The 13,905-nt window shown below is 38.9% G+C and overlaps 1 protein-coding gene across 4 annotated transcripts in view; it reads right to left on the bottom strand.

The window, feature by feature from the left end:
- The window catches only part of ZFYVE28 (zinc finger FYVE-type containing 28), a 146,096-nt gene that overhangs the window by 41,965 nt on the left and 90,226 nt on the right, over positions 1 to 13,905 (bottom strand). For all 4 annotated transcript variants that reach the window (XM_066548711.1, XM_066548712.1, XM_066548713.1 and 1 more), the window contains exons 6-8: positions 12,507 to 12,596; positions 9,805 to 9,906; positions 487 to 1,851 (exon numbers count right to left, since the gene is read on the bottom strand). In XM_066548711.1, the coding sequence (XP_066404808.1) occupies positions 487 to 1,851; positions 9,805 to 9,906; positions 12,507 to 12,596 (1,557 nt within the window). The remainder of the gene's footprint in view (positions 1 to 486; positions 1,852 to 9,804; positions 9,907 to 12,506; positions 12,597 to 13,905) is intronic.

Below are 13,905 nucleotides of genomic sequence, written 5' to 3'. Positions count from 1 at the left end.
CACACATTCACAGGTACACTTGTGCCCACAGGCAACATGGTCACATCAACCCCTTTCTCTCAAATGAAGCCAAGGTAAAATGTGTTTAGACAACAATTTAATCCCATGCACTGATGCAAAAGTTAACTTTTTAGTATTTGCCAGACACACTTCTCCTATAAAACAGCAGAGGACAAGGGAAGTAATGACCCAGGTACTGTTTAGCAGCAGTGCCCTCTTGGATACATTAAGCAGGTAATGTAACATTGATTTCAATGATACAGAGACACTGGATGATTAAAATCCAGATCTCCAAATCTTTTGCAGAAAAGCTCATGTCCAATAAAAAGCTACCTGCATTAAAAAATATATATGGATAAATTCCTTAATCCTGCAACACTCTATTGTCCTTAAAATCAACATAAACGATGCACCAATCACTGCAGTAGAAGGGTACAGGAATTTATGTACATGCAAATTACTACCAAGACATCAAGTTGCTCTTACCTTGAACTAGATCTTGACTTTACATCTTCCTTTGCTGTCCTTTCACTACTAGTATCTTCATTGTAGTCCATTTTTTTATCACACAGCTGTTTCCTCTTCTCCCACTTCTTCTGCTGATTTGAGATGCTCTCTGCTTCTCCTTGGGAGTCACTTTCTACTTCTACCTGTGAACCTGAGGAATGTGCCAGGCACTTAGAGGAGGTTGGCAGTTTTTGCTCTTCACTGCCAAAGTCTCTTTCTGCTAATAAAGCAGAAGTTTCAGGTTTTAATGTTTCCTGCTCAGGGACTGAACTGTCCAAGTTATCTACATGGTCCATTTCCTTAGACTTTACTAATGTGTATGAAGCATTTACAACACCTCCTGCAGAATGTTTAGTCTTTAAACCTTCAACACCGTCCTCCCTGCTGTCTTCACAGCTGCCACAACACACACAGGAATTAATCAGACAGTTTGTGGCAGCTATACTGAGTTTATGGGACTCATCCTCCTCCTCATTTGCTAATGGATTAGCAGATCCAGGAATACAACTAATAGCTGCTTCTGGGGTTGTTACTGGGGATTCAGAGCTAGAAGGAGATTTAGGATTGAATATTACAGTAGCAGATATTTTCATTCCCCCCGTCCTGTGCGCGATCACTTCCGCCGTTTCCGCGTCGTCGGCATACGCGTCCCAGCCATTGAGGTATAACTGTGAGTCTGCACCCTCCAGACAGCTACATGAGTTTGGAACTGAAATGCCAGGCATCTGTTTTCCATCTTCAACATTGTTATTATTGCTTAAGTCACTTTCAGCATCTTTTAAAAGCAAAGTTTCCTCGGTCTGATGGCCATTCTCATAAAGCAAAGCATCTCTATATTGCAGGTTCTGTTTTGAATCGTGGCAAGGGTTATTCACCCAAGCAAAAGTATCACTTACTGAATCCAACCCTGCCAGGGCTTCTCCTGCTCCATCTAGGTCATCCATAAAAAACACTCTGTCCTCTTCATCAGTTAAGTTGTCAAGATGGTGTCTTGTTGGTGAAGCTTCTGTGCTAGAACTGTTTCTTAGGCTAGCTCTGTGAGCTGGAGACTGACAGATGCTCGGGGGGGAAAGCAGAGAAGACATTTCATCGCCGACTCTGTGCACCATCCTGTTCAGCTGCTCCAGCTCCTGCTCATCATACTGCATGGAACAAGCCAGCTCAGCCTCTGTGTTCTCAGCTTTTGCTGAAAGTTCCTTAGGAGGCAAAGCTGCAGTTATGCCTGGTGCAATGACAGAGGGTACTTCAGGATCTGCTCTGACAGGAAAATCCACATCTTGGGAGATGCACAGGTTACGTTCCAGTGTGTGCAGCTCATCCTCGGTCAGCGTCTGAAGGAGATCCCTGAAAATGAAGAAATACACACATCACTTGTCATTTACAATCATGAGGCATTGATGTTACAGATTTTAAAAAAGCTTTTACTGTTAGTGCAGAAATCCAGAATTTGAGGGCACAGAACACTTTTGACTGTGTAATTCAGTGCATTTGGCATTCATATCCAGAGCATGTGACTACTGATGCCTGAATTTGAGATTACTCATGCAAATAGAGGGCATAAAATTATATACATGCTTGCAGTGAAGCCTCAAAATAAACCAAAACACACACAAAAATAGAAATTTTCCCCTCCCCATCATTTATAGTGAAAATGTCACCCACAATTAGATTTATTTCATCATTTTACTTTTTTAATTCACAAATTTGACTTTGATTAGCAAACCAATTTTCCATCCTTCAAGTTGATTCAGAAAATTATTCTGCAAAAGAGTACTGCAGAAATTTCACAGCATTACACTGTCAGATAAAAGAATTCAATAAAACAGTAATATTGCTTATGCACCACTGGTATCTGGAAGCCAGATCACTGAAACTGGGACTGGAAGTTGGCTCTCTCCTCCTCTCAAACACTGAACTCAATCTTCTGGCTTTGTCTGGCATGAACTTCATTTTCTTCCCAGTGGCTACTATGGGGCTGTGTTTGGTGCTGGAAGCAGTGCTGATAACCCAGGGGTGTTTTTGTTGCTGCTGCCCAGGACTCACACACAGCCAAGGCCTTTCCTGCTCCTCACCCCACCCCAGCAGGAGGAGGCCAGGGGTGCACAAGGAGCTGGGAGGGGACACAGCTGGGGCAGCTGACCCCACATGACCCAAGGATATTCCACACCATAAAGATGGCATCAGGCTCAGGATATAAAGCTGGGGCAGGGAGGAGGAAGGGGGGGTGTTTGGAGTGATGGCATTTGTCTTCCCAAGTCACCATTACGTGTGATGGAGCCTGGCTGTCCTGGGCATGGCTGAATTCAGCCTGGGGCAAGTGCTGAATTTATTCCTTGCTCTGCTTTGCTTTTTTGGGGCTTTTGCTTTATCCATTAAACTGTCTATATCTCAACCCATGCCTTTTCTCCCTTCTACTCTTCTGCTTCTCTCCCCAGACCCACTGGAGGGTGAGCAAGCTGGCTGCATGGGGCTGAGCTGTCATCCAGGGTTAAACCACAACACCAGGTCATTAAGGACTAAAGCTCCTGCACGATGTTAAGGACAAGGCAGGGCTGGAAGCAAACACTGAGCAATTTAGCAAACTGGGTTTTCCATAGACATGCAGCATCTCCAGTGTTACCAAGTGTCCTCAGTACTGCAGTTTAGGACTACAGGCACCTGAAAACAAAGTGTTATTAAGTGCTTGATAACTTAAAAACAAATCTGCAGACACAGCAGCATGTAGTTCTAGGCCTGAATTTGATTTACATTATCCTTCTCAATTAGAAGTCACATATACAAATATCCTCTGACTGCTGCCACCATTTCCAAAGATCAGTAAGTGTATTTTAGCATAAAAAAATGGATGGGAAAAGCAAAACCTGTTCAACAGAGGTTAGGAGTCCATTATTCCTCATGTGTTTAGGAATAACGTGTAAGCAGGTGACATACAGCTGGCATAATAACAATAATATGCACATATTAAAAGAATTCCCTTAAAGGAGTACGTTTGGTATAAAAAAAGAGGCCAAAAACCACCAAAGAAAGATTCAATACATCTCACACCTTGATTTCCAGTAAATGGTTTACATTCTTAACTTTCTAACTCAAAGATCAAATATTTTTGCAAGTACTACCAGTTTTTCAAATAGCTCAAAATATACATCACTAGTATCTGACCTGTATATTAGCTACCTACAGTTTGAAAAAGCTAACAGTTTAGATAAATATTCTTAAGTCAGAAAAAATTATGGCTATGTACATTCCACACAATTAACATTTTATTTCTTTAAAAAAATCTTGCTTTATATGAGTAATATGACCCTGAAAAAAGTTCTAAGCTTCCAGAAGTACCACTTGTAAGAACAATTGCACTCCCTTTTCACACTCTGTAACAGAGAAGTCAGAATTTCCTAGAATCATTCTACCTATATCTTCAAATCTAAGGTTTGGCCATTTTTTTCGGTCATAAAAAAGTAAGAAAGGAAAATGGGCAACCTTTGTTAGACCCACTTTCCTAATAAGCCATAAAGCAGTATTGCTATTTGGCACACTAGAACATTTTAAATACCTTTACATTCCTTTCTTTTGTCTACACAGTATGCAATGATACCACCTTATTATTACTCAGATCTTGTATTTAACCAGTGGCTCTTAAGAGATTAAGCACTTGAACATCACCTTAAAAACAAACTGAAAATGGCTTTAGTTTTAAGGCCAACATAAAAACAGTATTATCATCAGTTATTCTGGAAATAATTATACCAATAGGATGAAAAAAACCCCATAGAATAACATGATTGCTGCCATGAGGCTTTGCATTATGAATTTCCATTTTGTTAGATAAGAAACTCTGATCTAGAATTTTATAAGCATAAACATAGTAATGTGAGACTTTAAAACAGTTGAGGTTCTCATTCAAAAAAACCACAACAAACAACAGTAAACACACAAATGTAAATGTGAAGGGTTTAAGCTTGTCCCTCACATATTCAAAGATATAAAGACATAGGAAACTTCTGGGTTGGTTCAGGTCCCACCAAGTAGAGAACCCTGGCTCCTCATGGGTCCTCAGGAAGAGCAAAAGCACAGGACAGACCCACAGGGATCCCTGTGAGTCCATCCTGGTGGCTGCCAGCAGCCAGGAATCTCTGCCTGAACCAAGGCAGCATCCCTGTGCTCCACAACCCCCAGGGAGCTTTTCTTGCACAAACTAAAAACTGTGTGTCAGCAACTGAGCAACAGAAAACTGCTTAAACATCAGCTACCCTTCTCCATCCACCACAGTCACACACACTTCTCGAAACAAGGCAATGAGCAACTTCTACAAACAGAGCCTGCACCAGCAACACCCAAAGGAATTTGCTTTCCATCCAAGCCCATCAGCATAACTGAGAATGATCCACTGGGCCCAGGGAAAATCTAAGATTGAATCTTTGGATTTGCAGCATCTATTCTGGGGTTTTATTCAGTACAGAACACCCAGGGCAGCATCCAGGATTATTGAATGTCTGGGTGTCCAGAGCTACTCTGCTTCCCTTCCAAAGGCTCAGAGAGCCTGGCTGCTCAGACCGATCCAACAGGTTTCACACATTCACTGTAAATTCAGGGCTGGAAACACATTTACTTTTTTACACATTTACTCCATGGACTTGAGTAATAAGTTCTGTTTCTGCCAATAACATCACCCCAAAATTTAAGAGCAATTGTATGCAGTTTTGAGGATAGTAAATAAAGCCTGGTTAAAAAAAATAACAACCACCACCACCAGTGGAATCAGCTGACAATCCTCATCTCTTTTCAGGTGAGTCAGATCCATGCAGCCTTGGAAGAATAACATAACCAGCTGAATTACACATGGTAGTCTACCAGCCCTGTAATTTCAGTAGAGAAATAATCCTGCTTTAAATTCAAAGGGAATATGCTCATTTTCCTAATCCAAACACAGGAAATTTTGCTATTAACAAATACAGCTTATTCTAAAAGAGGTTCAAGTAATTATCTTCACTTCCCTGGTTAAAAATTCCCTAGATTCACCAGTCATTTTTAAGGATGACAAATGTTTGAACAACAGGTACCTTTTAAATACACTGTACATTAGATTATACAGGACTCACTGCCAATCTGTCATGCTGTAAAATGACTATGAAGATACTGAAAATGAATGTTAACCGAAATATGGAAAGAAATGTGACATTTCACCACTAAAAAACTGAACATCAGGCATCATCAGTAAACTTTAAGCTTTAATTAAACTGTAGCTACTTCAGTGGTTCATTTCCTTTCTGCTGAAGAACCTTTAACTCATTGTGATCATATGGACAAAGAGGATTTCTCCCTCTGCTCACATTATTCAGAAGGCACAGGTGAAGTCAGCACACTGCTGCTACTCAGGGTGGGTTGCAGAAGCTTTCTTCTCACAGGGGCTTCAGAAAATAGTGAATTTTAAGAAGTGCATGTTCAGGTTTCACCTGCTTTTTTGCTCTTTTTGGCCTTGTATCACAGAAAGGCAATCTAGCTTTCAAAATACAAAGATCATTCTTCTTTCAGTGGTTCCAGCTACTCTCAGAAAAACAAAGCAAGTTCTTCAGATGTGCTCTGCCTGTTACAAGCAGCAGTAGAGATTTTCTCTGCCTACTGCAAAACCAATGAACATATTTCACTCTACTGCCAATATCCAGGGTACAGAAATGACAAAAACACTTCAAAGACATGAGGCCAGATGTCTTTAAGACAAGTTCAGCTTAACAGGGGTCAGGGCCACAAACTCCCTAATCCTGCACATTCCTCAAGCCTCCTCCATTAACTTGGCTCCTATTCTGACTGGAATTTTAAGCTGCCTTGTTTTCAGAGAACAGCTTCATTGCTCTTGCCAGCCTGTGCTTCAGTTCATGCTCCAAAGGGAGCACAACCAGCTGCCCCAGTGGAGCTGCCACTGTAGGAGCCTGGTGCAGGCACAAGGATGCCACACACATCCCCCCACTCCTGCTGTGCCCTGCTCTGCTCACCGAAGCCCACAGATGTGTCTGACACACCCACACTGAGAAACCAACACTGAGATATGTGACAAACTGCACTGACACTCCTTTAGTGCCACGGTTTTGAATCAACTCTAAATTTTGAACACATCCACCTCAGAAAAACTAATCCAGCTTTCCCCCAACCACTGTGCACACTTAATTTAAAGAAAGCAAATTTACACTGCCCCACTCAATTCTTTAAAACACAGAGTGAAGAGTATCCTGCATTTAATTTCTAGTCAATGATACAGAAAGGTTTCAGTGTATTTAAAATGGCGTGATCCTCTGATTCTGCACCACTTGATGTGCACCTCCCTTGATTCTGCATCACCAAAATCCATGGGGACCCTGCCATCACTTGGAATGGTCTAGAAACAAGCACCAGGAAAGCAAAGAGCTCTGAAACAGGGCAGGATAAAGGAGTACTGCAAAATCCCAAGTTTGCTGACTTTTGAAAATCCCTGTACAGCAGCCTCAAAGGTATATACAGTATAGATAGTGTTTTATCACAAGAATGTTCAGTGTGACATATCTGTGCAAGGAGCAGATGATGTGAGCTGGGTATTTCCTAAGCAAATTGCAGCAGTTTGGCAGAAATGCTTCAAACACCTTTGTTTCAAAGGCACAGGGATAGCACTACTATATAATTATGCTTTGGTAGATGTAATGCTAATGTTTTACACACAAAATAAAAGTCAACACAAGCACTTGGCTTAGATATTAATTAAAACATTCAAAGCCATAATTTGCTGCTCAACCTTTCCAAAAACTCAGCAAGAACCTTTACTGCTTTTTCTCAGAGTCTCAACAATCCCTATTGTTTTCAAAGTTGTCAGCCACCAGTAGGACACCAAAAATTTTCATACCTAATAGATATTTATCTTCTCTGCTAGTTCTGATTTAATTATGTGGATAAACATAATTAAATACAGTTTTCATCTTTGCCTTATGGATATTTTAGGATAATACAGTTTAAAAATTAATTACCTGTAATCCTACAAAATAATCAGCTCTGTGTATGATGTTAGTCCATGAGCTAAAATACTTAGTTGGCTAAAAAGTTATAGAAATTTACAGAGAAATTCAGTGGGATGTGATCACATTCTGCAGTAAGATGCTCTATATTCTTACAACAGGCACTCAACTGGAATACAAAATGCAGCTGTTTTTAACAGAAAACTTCTGAATCTATTTTCATGCTTATCTATTGGTGCTGCAGACTGGAGAAAGACTCCAGGGAAAACACTCTTCCTTTGTTGGGGAGCAGAAGTATTGGTATCAAATATCATCCCATCTTCTTCATAGGTTTGTAAGAACTTTCTCACAGAGTATGGATTGCAGCCTGATGAGTTAAAAAACTGATAAGGAAAAAAAAGCCCTACACAGCTTAGGGACTTTTAAAATTAATTCAATTACTCTGTATGAACTGCACACTTATTTGCATCTCATTCTTATTTTCAATGTCTTTTCCATTCCAGATTATTACAAAAGGATCTTTCTGAGTTCAGTTCTTGCCAGTATTTGAGTTCCTTCAATTCAGAGACTGCCAGACATGGAATTTCATATTACTTCTTGCTTGAATTTTTGCTCTGATAGATGTTATCTCAGTAAGAACACTTTGCCAACTTTGTCTCCCAGACAACTGAAGTCACATATTTTTAATGTTCCCTTTCCTTTACAGAATAAATACAAGTCTTAAAGTATATCAGAACTTTGCCAAAATTGGATAAGAAAGATTTCTATGTTTTAAAGTTTGCATTGAAAACTGTACTTATTGAACAAACAAGGATTTTACAAATTTGTTTTCAAACCCAGAGCTATGTTCACAGTAAAAAATGAAAATTAAATGAAAATTAAATGGACTGAGCAATACACTGACTTCATTGATTTTCATTTTTCATGCTGTGGAATATGAGGAAAATAAAGCAGAAAATACAGATTATGAGAAGAATATTACCTTTTAAATATCTTTTTCGCTTTAGACAGCAAGTGGAATGCTGGGGAAAATATCTGCAATAGCCACACATTTGGAATAAAGTATTTTAATGTAAACTTTATGGACTTTTCAAGCTTCAGCACCAATAAAGCTTTTTCCTCGTTCTAACTTCAGTTTTGCCCCTCAGTTCATGTTGTTATTCTTAACCCAGTGTTTTAAACTACCATCATTACTCAAAACACCCCAACAAACCAAACATGTTGATTTGTCAATTTTAATTCTCAGATTTCAATATGAATATCACTAATGTACCTAAAAATAAGACTTCTAGACAAAAATACTAGGAAGCTTTCAAGGGACACACAAGGATGTGGTCTAGATATTTATAAAGGCTAACTTCAGAAATAGCTCCCCTCTGAACCCCCCCTGACAGAGCTCACATTCTCCCTCAGGAGATGCCTCACCTCTAAGGGATGAGAGGAGATCAATCTGGATATAAACTATGTGAAAACTATTCTTGTATCAGACTGTCACCATGACATCCAGGGAAGGCAATAAACTGCTGAAAATTGGACACAGGGAAAAAACCCCAACCTTTCAAATTATCTCTAGAGATTTCTAGGAACAAAAGTTGCAGTTGGTATATAAATCTGAATTCTAAGAAAATAACAGGGCTTATGGATTAAGAAAAATTTTTAACACCCAGATAAAATACCTGAAGAGTGTACATAAAGATCCTTTAAAGATACAGCTCAATTTCTCCAAAGTAACAGATCAGTCTTCTAAAAACCTCAGCTAAAAAAACAAGATGTTTATGTTCTTTATACTTGAGCCAAAGCCCATATCTCCAATGGTAACCCACACTGAAGCATTATGGAAAGAAATATAAAGTGATTCATCCTGTAAAAAAACAATTTACAATATGAAAAACTGATAGTCATTTCTATTAGGTTAAGAATTATCTGAGTATTGCATCATAGGATAACAAGAAAATGTAATAAGCCTAGTTAAGCAGAAACATTGATGCTAATTAGAAACAGAATCTCCCAAAAATAAACTCTAACTTTAGTACTTCAGGCATCATCTAACCAGAAGGAAAATGTGAAATGCTATAAAATGATACTCAAAAAAAAAAAAAAAGAAAAAAAAAAGAAACTATCAGCGAGATTAAAAGTTCAGAAAACTACCATGAAATGAAAACCTACATTTAGTTATTTCACGGGTATACTAGGCTGATGAGAGGAAAATGCTGTTTATGGTTAACACAGCAAACAGAAACACTTTTTTAAGCATTTATGAGTTTTCAGGACTCTGATTTTCACTTCAGAAGAGAAGCAATTACTACTGTCATTTATTACTTGCCTTATTTTTCTTAGCAAAGTGTGAAAAGGTCTGAAGAGCTCAGACATATCTTCTGGTTTATGGTCCAAGTTTAATGGTCCCTCAGAGTAGACAACAAGGCCACTGTAATTCAAACACATGCATGAACACACACAAATGAAAATTTTATTACACAGAGCAACCACTGAATAGTCAGAAAAGCAACTGTACATAAACATTAGAACAACATTTAACTACATCTCGTTACCTTATTTTTGTCTTACTCACCCACAGCTAGAATTAGATGCTATTTAAAGTAACAGGAAAAAGATCCCTTCCACTCTGTTCCCCTTTCTTAAACATGGCAGAAAAAGCAATGGAAGCATAAAGGGAAGAACACAATTTACTTCATTGCTGCAGCTAAATTAAAAAAAAAAAAAAAACAAAAAAAACCAACTAACACCACAAAGAAAACCCCACAAAGGAAATCTATTATCAAGTACATTGGGGGAGGTCCACTGGTTTGACATATTGCAGATGGCTTTTCCTTTCCAGTCTGTAATTTCCAGGTAAGGAAGCTGACTCCTGAGCTCCTAGTTTTCTACCTCCAAGACAAATTTAACATGGTATTGATATATGGTAAAAAAAAGGAAACAGGACATATTTTGAACAAACCATGCTTTTAAATCAACTCAGCACTTGCACAAATTTCCCTGGAAAGAGGTAAATTCACAACCTGAGAGCCTGCAGGTATTTCACTGTAGGTATCCCAACAGCTCCTCCTGACCAAATCACCACTGCCCAAGCCTGTTTGTGTATCATGGATTAAACAAAATCCACCTTCAGATCTGCTGTGCCACACCACAGTGGGTCTGAGAGGATTCCCAAAGGCACCACTCTGCTTAAAACCATTTCATCCTCTGCCCACTGCAAAAGCAATGCATGTTTCCCAAAGGCAACCCATTCTCACAGCTGAGATTACACCAGTTTTCTTTTTCCAAAGCCATTCTCCCCTTTCTGTCCAGTGTCAGTGCTCTGTTACCCAAGATATTTCAAAGCATGTTTTCCTTTTCTTAAACTCAAATTCCATATTGCTCCAGAGAGCTATCCAGCACCCAAATCACCCAAAGTCTTTTGGTGGCCAGCCCCTCCCTAGCAAGCACCTATGTGACCACCAAAGACACTCTGAAACACAGCAGCAAAGCTGATATCACAATCTATATGAATTCCTCTGAAGTATTAAAAAAAAAAAAAAGCCCAGAGGATTAAGGTTTTAAAGGCAGGAGCAGGGAAGAGGAGAGGAGAGCCAGAAAAAGTTGCTTTCTTTGCAAGTCACTTTTTTTTTTGTGGCTTAAGACAAATTATCTTGTTGCCAGGGATACATAATTTTATCTTTTTCTCTATGCTTGCCAAGCTTCAACAAGCAGGCAGCCACAAAGTGAAGCAGTTATTGCTGACTCATGTCTTATGTTCTGCATAAGCAAATGTTACTGCTTGGCTCAGTGAAAGCTCAAGGCTACTCTCCTCAAACTTCTACCTGATGCAAGTCACTGTTCCTTTGGCTTTCAGGCAGTTTGCTTGCCACAGAATTGAACTCTTGGAAGAAATTTTTCAAAAAAAAAGTGGGCTAGAGCACTACAGAAAAAAAATATTATGAAATGGCTTCTGTACATGTGTAACATTTGAAAGAGCTCTGTAATACTTCATGACAGTCATTTACTTTCTTATCCCTGCATAATTAGGAGCACTTAAACTTCTCTTCTTCTCTATCCTTCTTTGTAATTTGGGATAGACATGATCTGTTTGCCAGAGAGCCCTGGTTTTCCAGTTAGTGCTGATGTGTTCTCCTTCACCGTGTCTTCCAGCAGCTTCAAACTGAGTTCTCACATTCCTGTTGCCTTCCAATAATCAGATTATTACTGTTATTATTTTTAGAATGACACTTGGAGACAATATACCATTTAACAGGAAGAACAGGCCCCAGGGACTTCCTGAGGAGAAGTGTATTACACTCAGGATTTGAAGGTTTTTATTTCCCTCAATTATCCTACTTATATTAGCTAACTGTAAAACATCCACAATGGTAAAATATTAAAAATATGCTGGCTTTACTCCAGAGAAACTGCTGCCTTAGTAAACCATGAAGGCTCATTAGGAAAAATGCACCTGATTTGTTCAATATTGCAAAAACTGCATGAAGCAAAAACACTGTCAATTTAGTTGAGTGGTCAATACAGGCACAAATCAACACAAAAGTTACATATTAACACTTCCCTTCAAGAGAATTAAACCTAACTCAACAGTTACAATGCAGTTTGCCATGATAATTGCTTCTGAACCTAGAGTCATTGAGAAAAAACACAAAAATTTAATTGAAAATTTGTAGCTTTCAAGACTTGTATCCTTATGTCATCCCATTTTTGAGTGTCACAAAATATCTGCTTTCAAAAAATATTTCTGACAATATGACTGATATTCCTAATTTTTAAATTTTGCTGGAGGATGCCTGATCAATTGTTCCTGCCTGCTCTATTTAGAGATCTACCATCTTTCTTTTTTTTTGTCTTGCTATTCTACATTAAACTGGTAATGATTTAGAACAAAACAATCCTCCTCTTTTATTTTTTAAAAAGTTAAAGCAAAATCAGGTGAAAGACAGTCCCTCAAAACTCTAAACACAGCTCTTCAAATCTTCAGTAAACCTTTAAATGAGGCAGAGCAGAGAGTAGTTAAAAATTACTTACCATACAATGGCTAATCTTGGAATTGTAAACATTAAAGCTGGTTCATAGTCATCTATCATATCTTGAGTGAGGTATCCAAGCCTTAAGGCTCTAAGCAGAAGAACAAAATTATTTAGTGAGACATCAAAGTCTTGAAGAACACATTTCACTAAGGAAAAGTTTGAAAAAATTGTTATAAGCCAAACCAAACTGATAGCATTTAACTCATGCACTGGTTTTGTACAATCTAAACCACTATATATATAACTGATTGCTTAAGTATCTGCTTTAAAGAAAAATATAGTATAATACAAACATAAATGCAAGAAAAAAATCCCTTTAAGCATTTAAAGCTTTTATAGTCATTCAAAACACAATTCACTTGTATGAAATTTTCTCTATTTACAATTTCATGTCAAGCTTCAGCTTGATACTGAAAACCACTGGTGCTGACAATTTTTCAAATAAAAGAAACGTTTTTAAAGTACTAGCAGAAGTACTTGGTTTCATTTACAAATACAAACTGCTGTAATTATCAAGGTCAATCTCCCCCTTAACTAACAAAAAACCTAAAAAACCACCCAAGAACAGCACAGTTCTAGACTATAACTTACTGAAGTCTAAGGATTTAATATTTGGGGGAGACTTCATTGTCCTCAAATAACTTCTCAAATGTCTTAAGCCCCTTTTAAACTAAATCCCATTTTGCTTGGATTTTTTACTATATTTTCCAGGTTGCTTCACAGTTTTCAGATTTTACCATATGTTTCATAACATCCTCAAATTTCTTCTCTGACTAGTTCACATCAGTGTTAAAGATTGCAATGAAAACTGCACACGAATCCTGCTTTAGGTCCTCAAAAGAATGGAAATAACTTCTTCTTATTCCTTACCAGCATTGTCCTGCCAGTACTGCTGGGGGTGGACAGGACACAACCACAAAGCAAACCCTGGCTGGTGCCAAGAGTGGATGGACACACTGGTGTGTGGCCCATCCTCACTCCTGTTCCTTCCTACAGCCCAGACAGATTTCCCAAAGCTACAAGTAAGAAACCATCTTTTCCCTCTTACTGGGCAAATACAGAATCCCAGAACTGTCAGGGTTGGAATGGACCTCCAGAGATCAGCCAGTCCAGGTGACACAGGAACACATCCTGTGTGTTTGGAATGTCTCCAGAGAGGGAGACTCCACAACCTCCATGGGCAACTGTTCTGCCACCTCAAAGCAGAGAAATTCTTCCCCATGCTGCTGTGAACTTCTCTTGTTGTAATTTATGGCTGTTACTCCTTGTCCTGGCCCTGGGCACCATGGAAGAGAGCCTGGTACCATCCTCTTACACACACCTTGGAGATATTCGTGTGCATGGATCAGATCCTCTCAGTCTTGCCTCTCTAACAGGCCCAGTCCCGCCAGTCTCTC

Source organism: Molothrus aeneus, chromosome 4 (genome assembly GCF_037042795.1).
Source record: "Molothrus aeneus isolate 106 chromosome 4, BPBGC_Maene_1.0, whole genome shotgun sequence".
In the NCBI taxonomy this organism is placed as follows: Eukaryota; Metazoa; Chordata; class Aves; order Passeriformes; family Icteridae; genus Molothrus; species Molothrus aeneus.
This window is presented reverse-complemented; position numbering and strand designations above follow the sequence as displayed.